The 16,113-nt window shown below is 45.2% G+C and overlaps 1 protein-coding gene across 1 annotated transcript in view; it reads right to left on the bottom strand.

Annotated features, from left to right (window-relative positions):
• Window positions 1–347: 347 nt before the first annotated feature.
• Window positions 348–16,113, bottom strand: part of RTCB (RNA 2',3'-cyclic phosphate and 5'-OH ligase) — a 29,362-nt gene continuing 13,596 nt past the window's right edge. The window contains exons 5-12 of the mRNA XM_062202959.1: window positions 13,662–13,818; window positions 12,064–12,220; window positions 10,309–10,468; window positions 8,193–8,368; window positions 7,090–7,278; window positions 6,028–6,138; window positions 4,590–4,709; window positions 348–1,465 (exon numbers count right to left, since the gene is read on the bottom strand). Coding sequence (XP_062058943.1) covers window positions 1,358–1,465; window positions 4,590–4,709; window positions 6,028–6,138; window positions 7,090–7,278; window positions 8,193–8,368; window positions 10,309–10,468; window positions 12,064–12,220; window positions 13,662–13,818 — 1,178 coding nt within the window. The 3' untranslated portion in view covers window positions 348–1,357. The remainder of the gene's footprint in view (window positions 1,466–4,589; window positions 4,710–6,027; window positions 6,139–7,089; window positions 7,279–8,192; window positions 8,369–10,308; window positions 10,469–12,063; window positions 12,221–13,661; window positions 13,819–16,113) is intronic.

Here is a 16,113-nt window from a genome sequence, read left to right as displayed (position 1 = left end):
CTCACTGCTGGATCTGTGTAAGTCATCCGTGTCCAGAGGTGGCTCGTCCAGTCTGAAGGCATGAATAATTCATATTTGTGGAAGTAAGATTTCTAACTCGTTTATGCTTTCAAACTCTATCATCAAAATATTCACGTTACTGAGTACTCAAGGTAAGGAGATGTTGCTGCCATCTCCTATCACACATATTTGTCAGAGAAGTCTACTTTTTCCAGCCTTCCAAACACTAAGATTTAGAAGAGAATTCACTATGGGTTTTATTATAAGCTGAGAGATATGTTTTTAGGAGAATATTTTTTAGAATGAGTTGATAAAGACAACCTAGGAGAAAATCAGAAAACACAACACTGCCCAAAGTGAATCAAATACAAATTTAAATTGTGCTAAGCTATGAAATATAAGCAATACATGGCAACTTTATTAGATTTTTGTATTTTAGTGGCTGCTTGGACTCAACCAAGGCCTTATTAATGTGTAACTCAAAGACCTGAGAATGTCTTTAGGTGTCACCATATCTAACACAAAATCTGACTAGCTGGCCTGACACCAATCTGTCAAAACAGAGAAACTGTTAATGCCATAGCTCCAGCCACGCAACACTTTCATAATTCAATCACATGACATAAAGACATGCAGTTTTATGTGAGGCTTTTTTTTTTTTTTGCTGCTGTACAAGACATTACTCTAAACTTAGTTTACTGGGTCAGGCCTAACTGATGACAGCCACCACAGCAGGTGCCACGTTGCAGCTAAAACCCGGCCTTATATTTAGAATGAGAAAGGTAGCAAGGCCCGAGAAGTTAGTTTCTCTGCTGAGCCCCTAGTCCTGCATCTGCACCTACACCCTCTCCTCAATGCTCCCCACCACCTGATCACCGCCCCTCGGGTGCCCTCTGTTAAAAGATGCAGACGTGGTGTGTTAGATGGGTGATGAATGGACAAACCAACAAAGTGAGGGAAGAAAGCAAACATTCCAAAACCTTCTTATTTAATAGAACGTTCTTCATGGCACCTCTTGGTACGTAAACAGAACTCGAGGGGAAGTTCATCCTGATGATGAGACTTGCAGACCTGAGGCTGCTGCTTCACTTCTCCACCTACCAGAAGTTACTAAAACCTGTGGGCCAGGGAGCATACTTGTCTCTTTCCAAATCGGGGCAAGGGGACCCCTTCTGGAAGACTGTTTACAACACTGGCTCCTGAAGGCCGCAGCCTCCCCATCAGCCATGCCGACACGAGCAGCTACAGCTGCACACTTTGGAGCCTGCCAGGTCTGGAATTGATGTCTGAAGAGTGTTTCGGCCCACTTCCACTTCAGGGGGGTCAGTGTTGCCCAGCAGTCCTGCGGGCAGAGGTCCTACCCTTTGATAACGGCGATGGGCCGCAGTTTGATGGCCTTCTTGCTGATGCCAGCATCATGGCAGGTGTTCACCACGTCAGTCACGTTCTTGTAGGACTCGGGAGCCTGCAGGAAGAACCACACGCCGTAAAGGTCTACTAAGAAGGGAGCCTTCAAAGAACTCAACTTCACTCTAATTAAATAAATGCACATCAAAATAGAGGTAATTTCTGCCTATCAACCCTTGCAGTCATCAAGGGAACTCAACTGAGGTTTCCCATGTTGGTGGTAGGACTCCAACTATTGAAACCTTCACTTGCTGCCTCTAAGGGTGTGCGTTAGCAGGAAGCTGGAAACAGAAGCAGAGTCAGGACCTGAACCCAGGCACTTCCATATAGGATGTGGCCAGCCCAGGCAGCATCCTATGGGTTAGGCCAAACACCTGCCCTGCAGTCACATTATACCAGCTGCTACCTGCCCTTGCATTAATCACTGGAGTCCCAGCCATGCCCCAGCATCACTTACAGATTTCCAGCAAAACCTGGCTCACTCTGCACTCTCCCCTCTGAATTCTGAATGGTTTCCTTACTCACTGAGAGGACGCTTTCCGTGCCTTGGCTTCTGCTCCTCCCATGGTGACTCTGCTTACCTTTGCCATTCATTCACTCCCGGGGTCACAGGCCACAGCTTGTGCTCACAGTAACTACACCTCCCCATAACCTCGCTTCACAGCATCCCAGGCTGGTGATCACAGCCCACGTTTTCTGCTTGCTCCTGTTTGCTGCCCATCTGCAATAATCCTCCAAGCTCACAAAGACCTGCAGTCCCTCAGTAACAGCCTCAATAGTCCTGCTCTGACACTGTGCTGCACCTGTGACCCTGGCTAAAGGTAACTAACTCCATCCCTATCTCACTCCTGCACCTGTACGGCTGAAATACAGCGGAGAGGCCTTGGTGCTGCCTGGAAATCATCCAAAACCTCCCTGGGTCTTTCCTTCTCCCACAGCCACATTCCTGGTGCTGACCCTGCTTCCCACCACATGGGAAAACTTAGAAGTGACCAGAGTGGTATTCTCATAAGCTGTCTCACCGAATCCTCCCTTTCTGTGTCCAATCTGTCTTCATTGATTAACGATTATCTGTGTGTCTAGCAAAGATCAGCACCCTCCACTCGCACACCATCTCCATCTCTTCTCATCCACCCAAGGACACGGTGGCAGTCACTTCCTCCCAGTTTTGCATCATCGATTTCTCTTCTAGATTTTTTTCATCAGCAAACACCAGTCAGATCACATCTCTCTTCTGCCCGAAATCCTTCAGTGTCTTTCCATTTCACTCAGAGTTAAAGCAAAAGCCCTTTTGTGAATAAAAAATGATGAGCCACACAGTGTGGTACACCCTCCCTGACTTCATCTCCTTCTTGCTGCTCTTTTTTTTGAAAAAAATATTTTAGAAATTTTATCTGAGGGGTCAACGCTGTGGAATAGTGGGTAAAGCTGCTGCCTGCAGTGCCAGCATCCCAATATGGACGCTGGTTTGAGTCCCGGCTGCTCCCCTTCTGGTCCACCTCTCTGCTCTGGCCTGGGAAGGCAGTAGAAGATAGCCCAAGATCTCGGGCCCCTGCACCCATGTGAAGACCTGGAGGAAGTCCTGGCTCTGGATCACCCAGCTCTGGCCACTGCAGCCATCTGGGGAGTGAACCATCAGATGGAAGACCTCTCTGTCTCTCTGCCTCTGTTACTCTACCTTTCAAATAAAATCAGAGAGACAGAGAGATCATTCAACTGCTGGTTCAGTCCCCAAGTGCCAGCAACAACCAGGGCTGGGTCTGGCTGAAGCCAGGAGCCCAGAACTCAACATAGGTCTCCCACTTGGGCAGCAGGGGCCCACGTACTTGAATTAACACCTGTTGCCTCCCAGAGTGTACACTACTAGGAAGCTGAAATCAGAAGCAGCGGAGCCTGTACTTGAACTCATGCTCTCTAAAATGCGCTGTGGGAATTCCAAGCAGTGTCTTAACTGCTGAGCCCAACACTTGCGCCTCTTCCTTGCTCTTGCCACACTCGGCCTCCTTGCTGTTTCTCAAACACTGAGTCTGGAAAGCCTGGAAAGCTTACCTCCAAGTACCCAAAACCCTGTTCCCTGACTTCCTTAAAGTCTTTATTTAAGTTCCATCTCACAAAAGCCTTCCCTGACCAGCTAGTTAAAACTGCACCCCTCCCCACCTTCCTTTATCGCCTGTCCATGCTTTTTTTTTTTTTTTTTCACTTCACAGCCATACCTACGAGGTCATTAACACACATTTCATACTATTACTTGGTAAGCTCCACACAGAAGAGATTCACACTAGTTTTGTTCACTGCAGTATCCCTAGCAGCTACAGTAGACATTCAGTAAGTATGAGCTGAATCAAAAATGAAAAAAATCTTGTGCTACAAATAAAAAAAACCCTCAAAACCCCAAATCCCAAACGTTAACAGTGATTATCTGTCTAGTAAAACTACAGATGTTGGGGCCAGCGCTGTGGAGTGGCAGGTTAAGCCTCTGCCTGTGGAACTGGCATCCCATGAGTCCCGGCTGCTCTGCTTTTGATCCAGCTCCCTGCTAACGGGCTGGGAAAGCAGTAGCAGATGGCCCAAGTGCACGGGCCCCTGTACCTATGTGGAAGACCTGGAAGAAGCTCCTGGCGTCAGACTGGCCCAGCTCTGGCTATTGCGGCAATTTGGGAAGTGAACCAGTGGATGGAAGATGCCCCCCTCTTCTCTGCAACTCTGCCTCTCAAATAAATCAATAAATCTTTAAAGACAAAACAAAACTATAGATATTTTGGGTCAATGTTCTGCTGCTTTCCCAAGTGCATTAGCAGGGAGCTGGATCAGAAGTGGAGCAGCAGGGACCGGAACGGGCACCCATACTGGACGCTGGTGTTGCAGGCAGTAGCTTAACCTGCTCCGACACAATGCCGGAACCCCAGCTTCCTGTCAATGCACACCTGAGGGACAGTACTTGGGTCCCTGAGACCCACACGACTGAGTTCCTGGCTCCTGGCTTCAGCCTCGCCCAGTCTCAGCTGTTGTAGGCATTCAGGGAGTGAACCAGCAGATGGGAGGTCTCTGTCTCTGCCACTCAAATAATAAACAAAAACAAAACCAAAAACCCCTAACAGGTTCTGTTTGTAAAATCCTTATCATTGTGTACTGGTATAAACCACGCATGGATTTACGCTGAATATTTCCCAAATTCTACTTACCTCTTCCATAACCAGTTTGGGCGAGGCAACACGGATTGCGATCCCCATATCTGCCAGTTTGTCTAAGACGTCCTGGAAATCTAGATTACGCCGAGATTTAGCTCGGGACAATGCACGGCCCTAGAACAGAAAGGAATGCACATCACTTTTGAAATTGAGCTAAATTTTACGTTTGAATCCAGCAAGGACTTAAACCCTTGGTATTATATGCCTTTTCCTTATTTTTTTTAAAACCAAGAAAGTATTTGAAAAATAACCTTCCTGTTTTAATATCTTTTGTTATAAACTTCATTATACATATCCTTTTGGAAAAAATTTCTAGCTACATGAAGCGTATTTTTGTGTTCCTAATCATTGTTAATTGTTAAATATAAATATGTGGATTTTTAATTGCAAACAGTATGCCATCACAAAGCCCTTGAGTTCTTTGTGATTTAACACAGTTTCTCGACTTCAGCACTAGTGACCACGTGAACCAGAAAACTCTTTGCTGGGGCCACCCTGTGCTTGATAGCATGGACAGTTCCTCCCCAAAGCATGACGAGCAGAAACGCCCCAGACACTGCCAATATCCCTCTGAGGGTAGTGGCCTCAGCCTACTTAAGAAACACTGGGTTAAAATTAAGAGTTGGGAGGCAGCTAGAAATGAGGAATAGTCAAGAGGAAATTATTTGTGAATATCTGTCCCCTTTGAGGTTCCCGTTTCTATTTCCCATTTCAACACTGCCTAAGCATCTGATGGCTCAGAATAGGGGCTGGCAACCTGTAGTTTGTGCATCAAATCTGGCCAACTTTTTATTTTTTGGAAAGAAAGTTTTATTGGAACAAAGCGATTCCCAGTCACATGGTACTTATCGCTGCTTCTGCGCTGAAATGCACAGCTAAACAGCTGGTACAGAGACCACATGGCCCAGAAGGTCCACACTATTTACTGTCTGTCTCTTTATGCAAAAAACTTAGTGACTCCTGGCTTAGAAGAGGCAATGTGTAGTACAGACTACACAGGGGTTCTGGTTTGCAAATCAGGGCCATCATCCAAATCGAGTGGATGCATCCAATAGGAAGCAGCAAATTAAGCAAACAAACAGGGCCAGTGAACTGCTGAGATCAGCTGTGATGTCCATCTGCATCAGTTAAAGTTATATCACTTACAGATCTGTGAGAGTCAGCTCAGCTAGTGAGTTACTTTCCTGGTCTGGATTTTCTGGACTGGCAGTGATGAGGAACAGTCGCCAGCCCCATCATGGCCTCACTGAGGTCGACACTGGTGACCTTGGTTCACTAAACAGTATCAATCACGGGGAATCATTTCAAGTAGAAGACATGCAGATTCAAACCTCAACTTTGTTAACACCTGATTGGGTGCATTTACCCATCAAAATGCAAACAATAGCTACACTGAAGACAGCATTCCTAAGGAGGCTTCCATTTTCCTCACCGCTCCATGACAGGTTGTTCCAAAGGTCTCAGTCATGCCCTGTTCAGTGCCAGTAAGGACGTAACTGCAGGTTCCCATGGTGCCACCAATGAGCACCGGTTGTCCAGTGAGCTGAGAATGCACACAAATCAAACATGTTAAAATTCAGAATGCTACCAGTTTTTTTTTTTTTTTAAAGACTTATTTATCTGAAAGGCAGAATGACACAGAGAGATAAAGAGATCTTTTCATCTGCTGGTTCATTCCCTAAAGTCCTCAAGTGGCTGCAATGGCTAGGGCTGGGCCAGGCTGAAGCCAGGAATTCCACCTTGGTCTCCCACACAGGTGGCAGGGGCCCAAGCACTTGGGCATCTTCTGCTGCCTTCCCAGATGCATTAGTAGGGAACTGGATCGGAAAGCAGAGCTGCTGGGACTCAAACCAGCTTTCCTATATGGGATGCCGGAGTTGCAAGTGCAGCTTAACCTACAGTACCACCAGTGCTGCCCTACTGTAAGCTTTTTACACTTGACATTTACACTTAAGCCATTGAACTCTAGAAAACATTACTTTGATTCTTTCATACTTTGGGGGTGGGGGATAAGGAAAGGAGTCAATATGTGAGGACCAGGAAAGACAGAGAAGAATGTGAAAGCAAAGCAAACCCCCAAGTCTAGGAAGCGCTGCCAGAACAAACAGGCAAGGCACCTGCCCGCTCTGGCTCTGGTTTCCTCATCTACGAGACAGCAGTGCAGGCTGATGGTCCTCCTAACTCCTGCAGCAGACGCCGTAAAGATACGAGTGAACCAAATGGGCTTAATCTTTACCCTATTTTCCCATAACTAAGTCCCTAACTCGTCACATGGAGTAAAATACACTCCAGGGAGCACTTTTCCCACGGCACCCTGCACCACTGCCAGCAAACAATGGGCGCAGAGTCACTGCTCTGAAGAAGACCGGGACTCAGTGTCCTCACGCGTGATGGATTTCATGTTTTCCACAACTGCTGCCTTCCTGCTAAAATGCATCCACACTGAGAACTGTTTAAGATCCCACTGCTCAAAACCACAAAGGCGGCTGCGTGCCTGGTAATCCACGGCGATGAGGGGATGGTGAGGAGGGAAAGCCCGGGTGGATCCCTTCCTGTGCACCAGCAGCGTCCGCTCCTTCCCGTCCACCACGTGCTGCTCCACCTTGGCGATGTTGTGAGACACATCATAGATCACATGCAGGTCCAAGTCATCAGGGGTTGTGTTGAAGACCTTGGCAAAAGCCTACGAGAAAAAGCTCAAATGAGCAGCCAGAATCAGCTCTTTAGAACGTACCTTACTCATTCCTGTTAGGCTGTTCCTGAAGGCAGAGAGGCATGTAAGAGTCAGACACGTCAGCATTACTAACCTTCACGTAAAGGCAAACACTGCCTTTCAGAACACAGCAGTGCCACTCCACAGCTGCCGACTTTGGCTGAAAAGCTGCCTGCCTCATGACAAGAGCTTCCGGTGATCACCGACGTCATAACTAAGAGTGTCAACTGTTAAATCAACAACGGGAGTTACTGTGCACCTGCTCCCCAGGTGGATCTCTGTCCTTACTGTGTTGTACTATGCGAATTAATGGTAAAACTTGTCTTCAAACAGTACTTTAGACTTTGTGTCTCTGTGTGGATACAATCTTTGAAATCTTTACTTAGTATATACTATGTTAATCTTCCATATATAAAGATAACTAAAAATGAATCTTAATGAAGAATGGGAATGGGAGAGGGAGTAGGAGATGGGATAGTTTGTGGGAAGGTGGCTATGGGGGGAAAAACCGCTATAATCCAAAGTTGTACTTTCGGAATTTATATTTATTAAATCAAAGTTTTAAAAAAAACAAAACAAACAAAAGCTGCCTGGCTACTGTTGATCCCATCCTTTGAACCAGTTTCTCCCTCACGCTTCTGAATCTCTGTAAACAGCCTCTATCCTCTCTGCTGCTGCGGCACATTCTAGGAGTACTCTTGCTTTCTCTTCTCATTTCCTGAGCCTGATATGCTGCTGATTAAGAAGACACAAAATCTTAGACACACCTCCAATATTTTGAGTACTTACGTAAATTTCCAAAACCAAACCCACAGGCTTTGCTGACATCGTATTTGAAAGCATTTAACTTGGAATAACATGAAAGAGAGCAGCTCTGAGCCTACCTGGCGGGTTAAGAAAGTCATGGAGGAGCGGTTGACCCAGGCGTAGTTCCCAGCCGCTGCCATTCCCTTCAGGTAGTCCTGACCTTCCACAGAAGCGATTCGTGCACAAGCCAGCTGACGGTCATTTACGATGATCTTGTCTCTCTTCATGGCTTTTTCCATAGCCACCAGTGCATCTAGAACAAGAGTAAGTCCAGATCAGTTAGGTTCCCTTACAGAATTCAGATTTACTGAAGGCAGACTACATTCAAACTCATTCTACCAAAAAACAGGTGCAATACAACATCCCCTTTAATGTGGTTTAGAGCTTATCAATTTGTTCAGGGTTTACTGCGTCTTCTGTCAGTGTGACTACCACCACCTCTGTGGGATACAAAGTAAACACGCGCCCTCTAGGGACTTGTAGGAGACTCAGATGTGCATACAGGTAGCAATGCTCAGTTACTCCTTTCCCAATAGGTGAATGAAAGCCAGCAAGTCGGGGCCGGTGCTCTGGCACAGTGGGTAAAGCTGCCACCTGGAGTGCTGGCATCCTGTATGAATGCTGGTTCGCAACCCAGCTCTGTTATAGCCTGAGAAAGCAGAAGATGAGCCAGGTCTTTGGGGTCCTGCACCCATGTGGGAGATCTAGAAAAAGCTCCTGGTTCCTGGCTTGGGATCGGCCCAGACATCTGGCCATCTGGGGAGTGAACCAGCAGATGGAAGACCTCTCTCTGCCTCTGATTCTCTGTAACTCTGCTTTTCAAATAAATAAATAAATCTTTAAAAAGAAAATGAAAGAATGCTAACACGTGTTAGACATTTTAGTACCATCACAGCTTTTAATGTCTTAATATAAAAGAGCTAGACACGGCCAGCGCTGCGGCTCACTTGGCTAATCTTCCACCTGCGGCGCCGGCACCCTGGGTTCTAGTCCCAGTTGGGCACCAGATTCTGTCCTGGTTGCTCCTCTTCCAGTCCAGCTCTCTGCTGTGGCCTGTGAAGGCAGTGGAGGATGGCCCAGGTGCTTTGGCTCTGCACCCACATGGGAGACCAGGAGAAGCACCTGGCTCCTGGCTTCGGATCGGCGCAGCACACCGGCCATGATGGCCATTGGGGAGTGAACCAACGGAAGGAAGACCTTTCTCTCTGTCTCTCTCTCACTAACTCTGCCTGTCAAAAACAAAACAAAACAAAGAGCTAGACACAAGTTACTAGATCTGCAGGGAAATAAAAATCTCTGACAAAGTGTAGACAAGTATTCTATAGAATTTCCTTGAATACTAGTCAATGCTTCATATTTTCCTACATTAAGTAGTGTAAAAGATCAGGATGGCGCACATTCATAAATTCTCCCAGGCTAAAACTACAGAGGCTGAGCTATAACATGAAACTTAGATTAAATTCCTTGTGTCTATATACATTCTTATATATCCATAAATCCTTTTGCACAGCCTGTAAGTCAGCTGAAGTGACATATCCACTATTTTATTGCTTTTGTTCATGTTCTGTCACCAAGGTCCTGAGTGTGAGATTATCCAAACTGCACGGCGCACCTCAAATGTTATGTATCTACGAGGCCATCTCTGGTATCTTTCCTGAGCATGTTTTTTGTCTTTTACATTGTTATTTTGCCAATTTACTGCCTTCTGTCTTTACTTTTTTCTTGTAGATGACTATGACTTCTCCTTTATGAGACAATGAGAGCAGAGTACCCGCTTATTTTCTCACAGAATCCCCCCGACTACCTAATCTTACACAGTGGGTCTCTAACACACATGTGTTGAACGTTGACTCTGTGAACTTCCCAGGCTATTTTCCCCACTCTTTCTTGGCCACATACTTAATAACAAACAGGATGGTAACTGAAGCTAACACTCACTGATTAGATAGTGTCAAGCACTGATTTAAGCTCTTTATATAATTTTTTTCTTTTAACCTGCTGTGACAATACCACATGAAATAATTATGACACATTTTTATTTTTTTTTTCCAGATGAGAAAGTTAATTTGGTTGGTGAAGTTAATCTGTTTCAAGCAGCATAAAAACTCATGTAGTACAGTTTTAGAGCTTTCTCTCCTAAACCTCTATCCAGTTCTTCCTAGAATGGACATTTCAGCACCAATCAGACTGTACCTGTGGCTACTTGGTGGCCCAAGCCTCTGCTCCCACTGTGGATCATCACGCACACTTGTCCCTTATGGTCGATGCCCATTTTCTTAGCTGCATACTCATTGAAGATCTCATCTACAACCTGGATTTCTGCATAGTGGTTGCCTGCTCCCAGGGTCCCCAACTGCAAATGGAAGAATGACAAAGTTTCCTCTGTTGTTTTTTTAAAAACCATTTATAAGCAATTAAGTAAAAAATATACCAACAACAAAATAATAATACAACTACTGTTTTATGTAACCAAAAATTCCTAAACCTTAGAAATGATTCATTCAAGGGGCTGGCGCTGTGGCATGGAGGATAAAGCCAATACCTATAGTGCTGACATCCCATATGAACAACGGTTTGAGACCCAGCTGCTCCACTTCTGATCCAGCTCTCTGCTATGGCCTGGAAAGCAGAAGATGGCCCAAGTGCTTGGGCCCCTGCAACCACATGAGACCTGAAAGAAGTTCCTGGCTTCTGGCTTCGGACTGGCCCAGCTTCAGTCATTGCGGCCAACTGGGGAGTGAACCAGTGGATGCAAGATCTCTTTCTCTGCCTGTCTGTAACTCTGCCTTTCAAATAGATAAATAAATTTTTTATTGTGTAGTTTTTAAAGATTTATTTATTTATTTTAAAGGTAGAGGTACAGAGAGGAAGAGAGAAAGAAACATAGAGAGAGGTTTTCTATCCGCTGATTCATGCCCCAGATGGCCGCTCAACAGTCAGAACTGGGCTGAATCAAAGCCAGGAGCCTGGAGCTTCTTCTGGTCTCTCACCTGGGTGCAGGGGCCCAAGGACTTGGGCCATCTTCCACTGCTTTCCCAGGCCATAGCAGAGAGCTGGATCGGAAGTAGAGCAGCTGGGACTCGAACTGCAGGTGGTGGCTATATCCATTATGCCACAGTGCCAATCTCGATAAATAAATCTTAAAAAAAAAAAATTCATTCAAACAACAGCTATACTCGCTATATAACAAAAATAAGGTAGACAAGCTAATTTTCTATGCTTGATGCACACACACAGGATTCATAATTCATAAAACCTCAAGCCATTAAATGGCTTACTGGGCATTTTAAATAAGAACAAAAGGGTCAAATTTTGGGATGAACACTGGTCAATGCTGATTCTTAGATAAAGTCCAATTTCCAATGATTTCCAAAACATCTATGACTTTATGAATATCCACATAACTGAAAGAATGCGTCCCATAACTGGAGCCACAGGTGATCTGCAGAGTCATAGAACAGAAGTGCTAGAAGAGAGGCTGACTGGTTTTAACAATCCCAAGTTTCAATGCGAAAACTACAGTCTTGGCCAAGGTCACAGTGAATCAGTGGAAAAGCCATCACAACTGGCTACAAATTTCAAACACTGGTATATCCTCATCTAATGGACACCATGAACTGACAGGGTATCTCTTTCCATGTTTGATGCCAGGAAACTTTCAGACAAATCTACAGATGGTCAAAGCGTGTACACACGTGATGTTGGCAAGCACTGTAAGCCTTATAACTGTACCCCATTTTTCTCCTACTTCTACTTCAAATCTTGCTTTATTTTATGAACATCTGCAAGCTCCTGATGGCTTTTTAGAGTACAATGAAGTATAAACAATTTTGGGTTCTTTTCAATATACTATTTGAAAAACACCTGGAGACGCAATAGAAAATATAGCATTCTACAAAGGCAAAATTAGGAAAAAACGACATCCTGGCCCTCCGACCCGAGTGTTACCTGAGGAAGGCCTCTTTTTTTGGCCCGTGGAGACACCTTATTGGGGTCGGCTTGCAGCATCCTTCCGTACTCCTCACAGTGCTCCTTGTCTTCGGCCCAGGCATAGCCTTCTCTTAGAGACCAGTCCACACCCATCTCCAAGGCCTCCTCCAAGTCTCTGGGTAACAACAAGAATAGTCATTTCATAGCAAACATGAAAACCCAAGAAAGATCGCATCTCAAGGGGCAGCGGAACACACAACATTGTATTTCCTATGCACCGGGCCTTCTGCTAGACACAAAATTCATGCTCTTAGCAACTTCAGATTTTTCAGGAAAGCAGTCACACAGATAATTACAACAGGGAATGATAAACGCGGTATGAGAAATGACAGTTCTACTTGACATTTGCACTCCTTGTACTTTTCAAATCTTTTCTGTGTTAGATTTGCCTCTCCAATCCTGATTTCTATGAATTAGGCAGTCAAAGAAAATTTATAATCTTAATCAACTAGCACTATCTACCACTGATTTTATCAGCTGCACACCTTCATAGTAATTTGTGAAGAATTCCCATCAAGTACCGGTGTCTCAGTTTTCTCAGCGGACACAGGGTAAACTTTAAGGTCTGTTCCCACCTTCACAAAAGCACCGTGTGGCTTTACTGCATCTGCATGTTGAAGCTGAGCGAGCAAACCTTTCCCTCAGAGGGAAAACATTTTGGTTTTCATCCAACATCCAGTCTTTTTCTAAAATACGACCTGGAAAAACTAGTTTTCATTTCCATTCCCCACTAGTAATTTCAAACATTACTAGGACAACCTCACTATTTAAGTCCAGGCAGAGGCTTAGGCCACCAAGTAGCCAGTGTTGTGCGGGCTGAGCTGTTGTCTGCAATGCTGGCATCCCGCAAGAGCCCGTAGGAGTGCCGGCTGCTCCACTTCCAACCCAACTCCCTGCTAATGTGCCTGGGAGAGCAGAGAAGAGGGCCCAAGTATCTAGGCTCCTTCACACATGTGGGAGACCCAGATGGAATTCCTGGCTTGTGGCTTTGACCTGGCCTAGCCTTGGCTGTTGTGGTCATTTAGGGGAGTGATCCAGTAGACAGAGGATCTGTCTCTCCTTCCCTCTCTGTCTCTGTGCCTTTTAAACATATGAATAAATAAGTTTTTCTTTTCTTTTCTTTTCTTTTTTTTTTTTTTTTTTGGAAAAAAGGAGAACTCAGCCTCTAAAAGAGTCAAAGGATTTTGGTTTGACTTCTGACCTCACTTACCCAGCTCATTTACTATCTAAGCTCAGTTCCCCCTTTCTCATAGATCAGGGATAACAGCAGGGTTACTGTCTAGATGAAATGTGACGCACGGTGTCCTACACATGCTCTCAACGAGCACCAGTGGAATGCCATTCTGTTTCCAACACTACTCCGTGTCAAACGCTGTAATAATGAGCATCAGTTGTCTAACATTTCTAATAATGGGCTGGGCCTCACACTTTAAAAAACAATCAATTCATTACTATATTCTGAAAAGTGACCCCCATCTCCAAGTGCCCTACACTGGAAATGAGACTGAGGGTCACGTGGTTTTTCTCTCTCGCACTCTATTCACTTGTGTTCTTACTTGGCATTCATTGGAATGACACCTTTTGATCCCACCCCAACGGGAATGTGGTCAAACATGGCTTGTGCAAGCTGCTCCTTCACAGGCTGGACATCACTTTCATCTAAATTGGTTCTCAGCAAGCGGACGCCACAGTTGATGTCAAATCCGACACCACCTGCAAAATACAGAGAAGTTAAATATTAGCAAAATCAGGTAATTAGGCATTGTTACCTTCAGTTTCTTTCCACTAACATAGGGTTAAAAAGTTATTTAAATATACTGTTTCAGGGAGAGCATTATGGTGTAGCAGGTAAAGCCACTGCCTGCAGTGCTGGCATTCCATATGGGCGCCAGTTCAAGTCCTAGCTGCTCCGATCCAGCTCTCTGCTATGGCCTGGGAAAGCAGTGGAAGATGGTCCAAGTCCTTGAGACCCTGTGCCCATGTGGGAGACCCAGAAGAAGCTCTTGGCTCCTGACTGACACAGCTCTGGCCGTTGTGGCCATCTGGGGAATGAACAGGGGATGGAAGACCTCTCTCTCTTTCTGCTTCTGCCTCTTTGTGATTCTCCCCTTCAAATAAATACATAAATCTACTATTTTAGGAGCTCAGCAATGGGCATTTGACACAGTGGTTAAAGACACTGTTTGGAATGCCTGTATCCCATATTGGAGTGTGTAGGTTCAAGACCCAGATCCATTTGATTCTAGTTTCCTGCTAGAAACTGGGAGGCAGCAGGGAAGGCCCAAGTACTTAGGTCCCTGCTGCTCACTTAGGAGACCCAGATGAAGCTCCTGTCTCCTGGCTTTGGCCTAGCCCAACCCTGGCTATTGTAGGCACCTGGTGAGTAAACCAGTGGATGAAAGATCCCTCTTTCAAAACAAACATTTCAAAGTAGCCAACAAAGTGGTTTGGTGCTGGTTAATTCTGCTAACACCAAAAAAATCCAAAGTAGACACATATTAAAGGTACTTCAGGGGGCACACGTTTGGCGCCACGATTGAGTCAAGCCGAATGCTTGCTCTGGTGCTGCTCTCCACTGCAGCTTCCTGCTAATGGACACCCAGGGAGCAGCAGGTGACAGCTCAAGTCGTTGGGCTCCTGTCACCCACCTGGAAGGCCCAGTTCCTGGCTCCTGGCCCAGCCCTGGCTATTGTGAGCATTTGGGGAATAAAGGAATAAATGAGTGAATGAGAGATGTCTCTCTCCAACATTAAAAAAAGGTACTCATGGGTCAGGAAGGCAGTAATGATCAATAAGTAACATTTAATGAAAGTAAAAATAGAAATAATATATCTTTTTTTCTTAATCAGTTGTCATGGGTTGCTGATTCTATTAGTTCTGAATTTCAAATAATCAATTTCTGGCTTTGCCAGTATCTTTTTACATTCTTATGTTTTGTTTTTTGACAGGTGAAGAGACAGAGAGACAGAGAGAGAGAGAGAGAAAGAGAGAGAGAGAGAGAAATCTCCCATCTGCTGGTTTACTCCCTAAACGTCTATAACAGCTGGATCTGAATCAGGCAGAAGCTGGGAGCCAGGAACTCCATCTGGGTCTCTTCTCCCATGTGGGTGGCAGGGACCCAACCACTTTAGCTAATACCTGCTGCCTCCCAGTGTGTGCATTAACAAGAAGCTGGAAATGGGAGCTGGGTCAGGACTCCAACCCAAGCAGGAGCTATGGGTTCCCAATACGGTGGCTTACACACTGTGCCAAAGGCCTATCCTACCCTTTAACTTTATAAATTGATTTCTTTAAGGCTGAATAATATTTCATTGTTTGTGTACACCTCCTTTTCTTTATCCATTCTTATGTCAACTGGTACTCAGGTTGTTTCTGTATTTTTGCTATCGTGAATAATGCTACAATGAACACGGGATACAGATTTCTCTTCATGGCAGTGATTTCTGCTGCTATGGAGACACTTGTATACCAGTAAGTGGGACTGCTGGATGTTCATCTGGGCATTCCAGAAGGGCACTTCAGTTTCTAATAAAATTAAATCGAAACCCAGGTGTATCTTGCTACATAAAGCATTTTAAAATTAATACAATTTTTTATAATACATTTTCCATATCCTATGCAGTTATTTTGCACCAAATTAAACTCATTTTTCATTGTTTCTCTATGTGCTTTCTAAAGTATCCTGTACTTTCACTTGTCTGAGGAGCCTCCATATTGTTTCCCCTAACAGCAACACAACTCACACTCCTACCCAGAGGGTTCAAAGGCTCCCTTTTCTCAACACTCTCCATTTGCAGACCTAAGTATGTTTCTTAACACTGAAATTAGGGGTGAGCATTTGGCCTAGTAGTTAAGCTGCCAGTTGGAATGCCCTCACCCCATATCAGGCCCAGGTTCAAGTCCTGCTGGGCTCTCGACTCCAGTTTCCTGCCGATGTGCACAAGCGGAGGCAGCAGGAGGTGCCTCAAGTAGCTGAGTTAGTGGCTCCTGCCTCAGCCAGGCCCAGTT

Source organism: Lepus europaeus, chromosome 10, assembly GCF_033115175.1.
Source record: "Lepus europaeus isolate LE1 chromosome 10, mLepTim1.pri, whole genome shotgun sequence".
Classification (NCBI taxonomy): domain Eukaryota; kingdom Metazoa; phylum Chordata; class Mammalia; order Lagomorpha; family Leporidae; genus Lepus; species Lepus europaeus.
The sequence above is the reverse complement of the archived record's forward strand: the minus strand, read 5'-3'. Positions and strand labels throughout refer to the sequence as shown.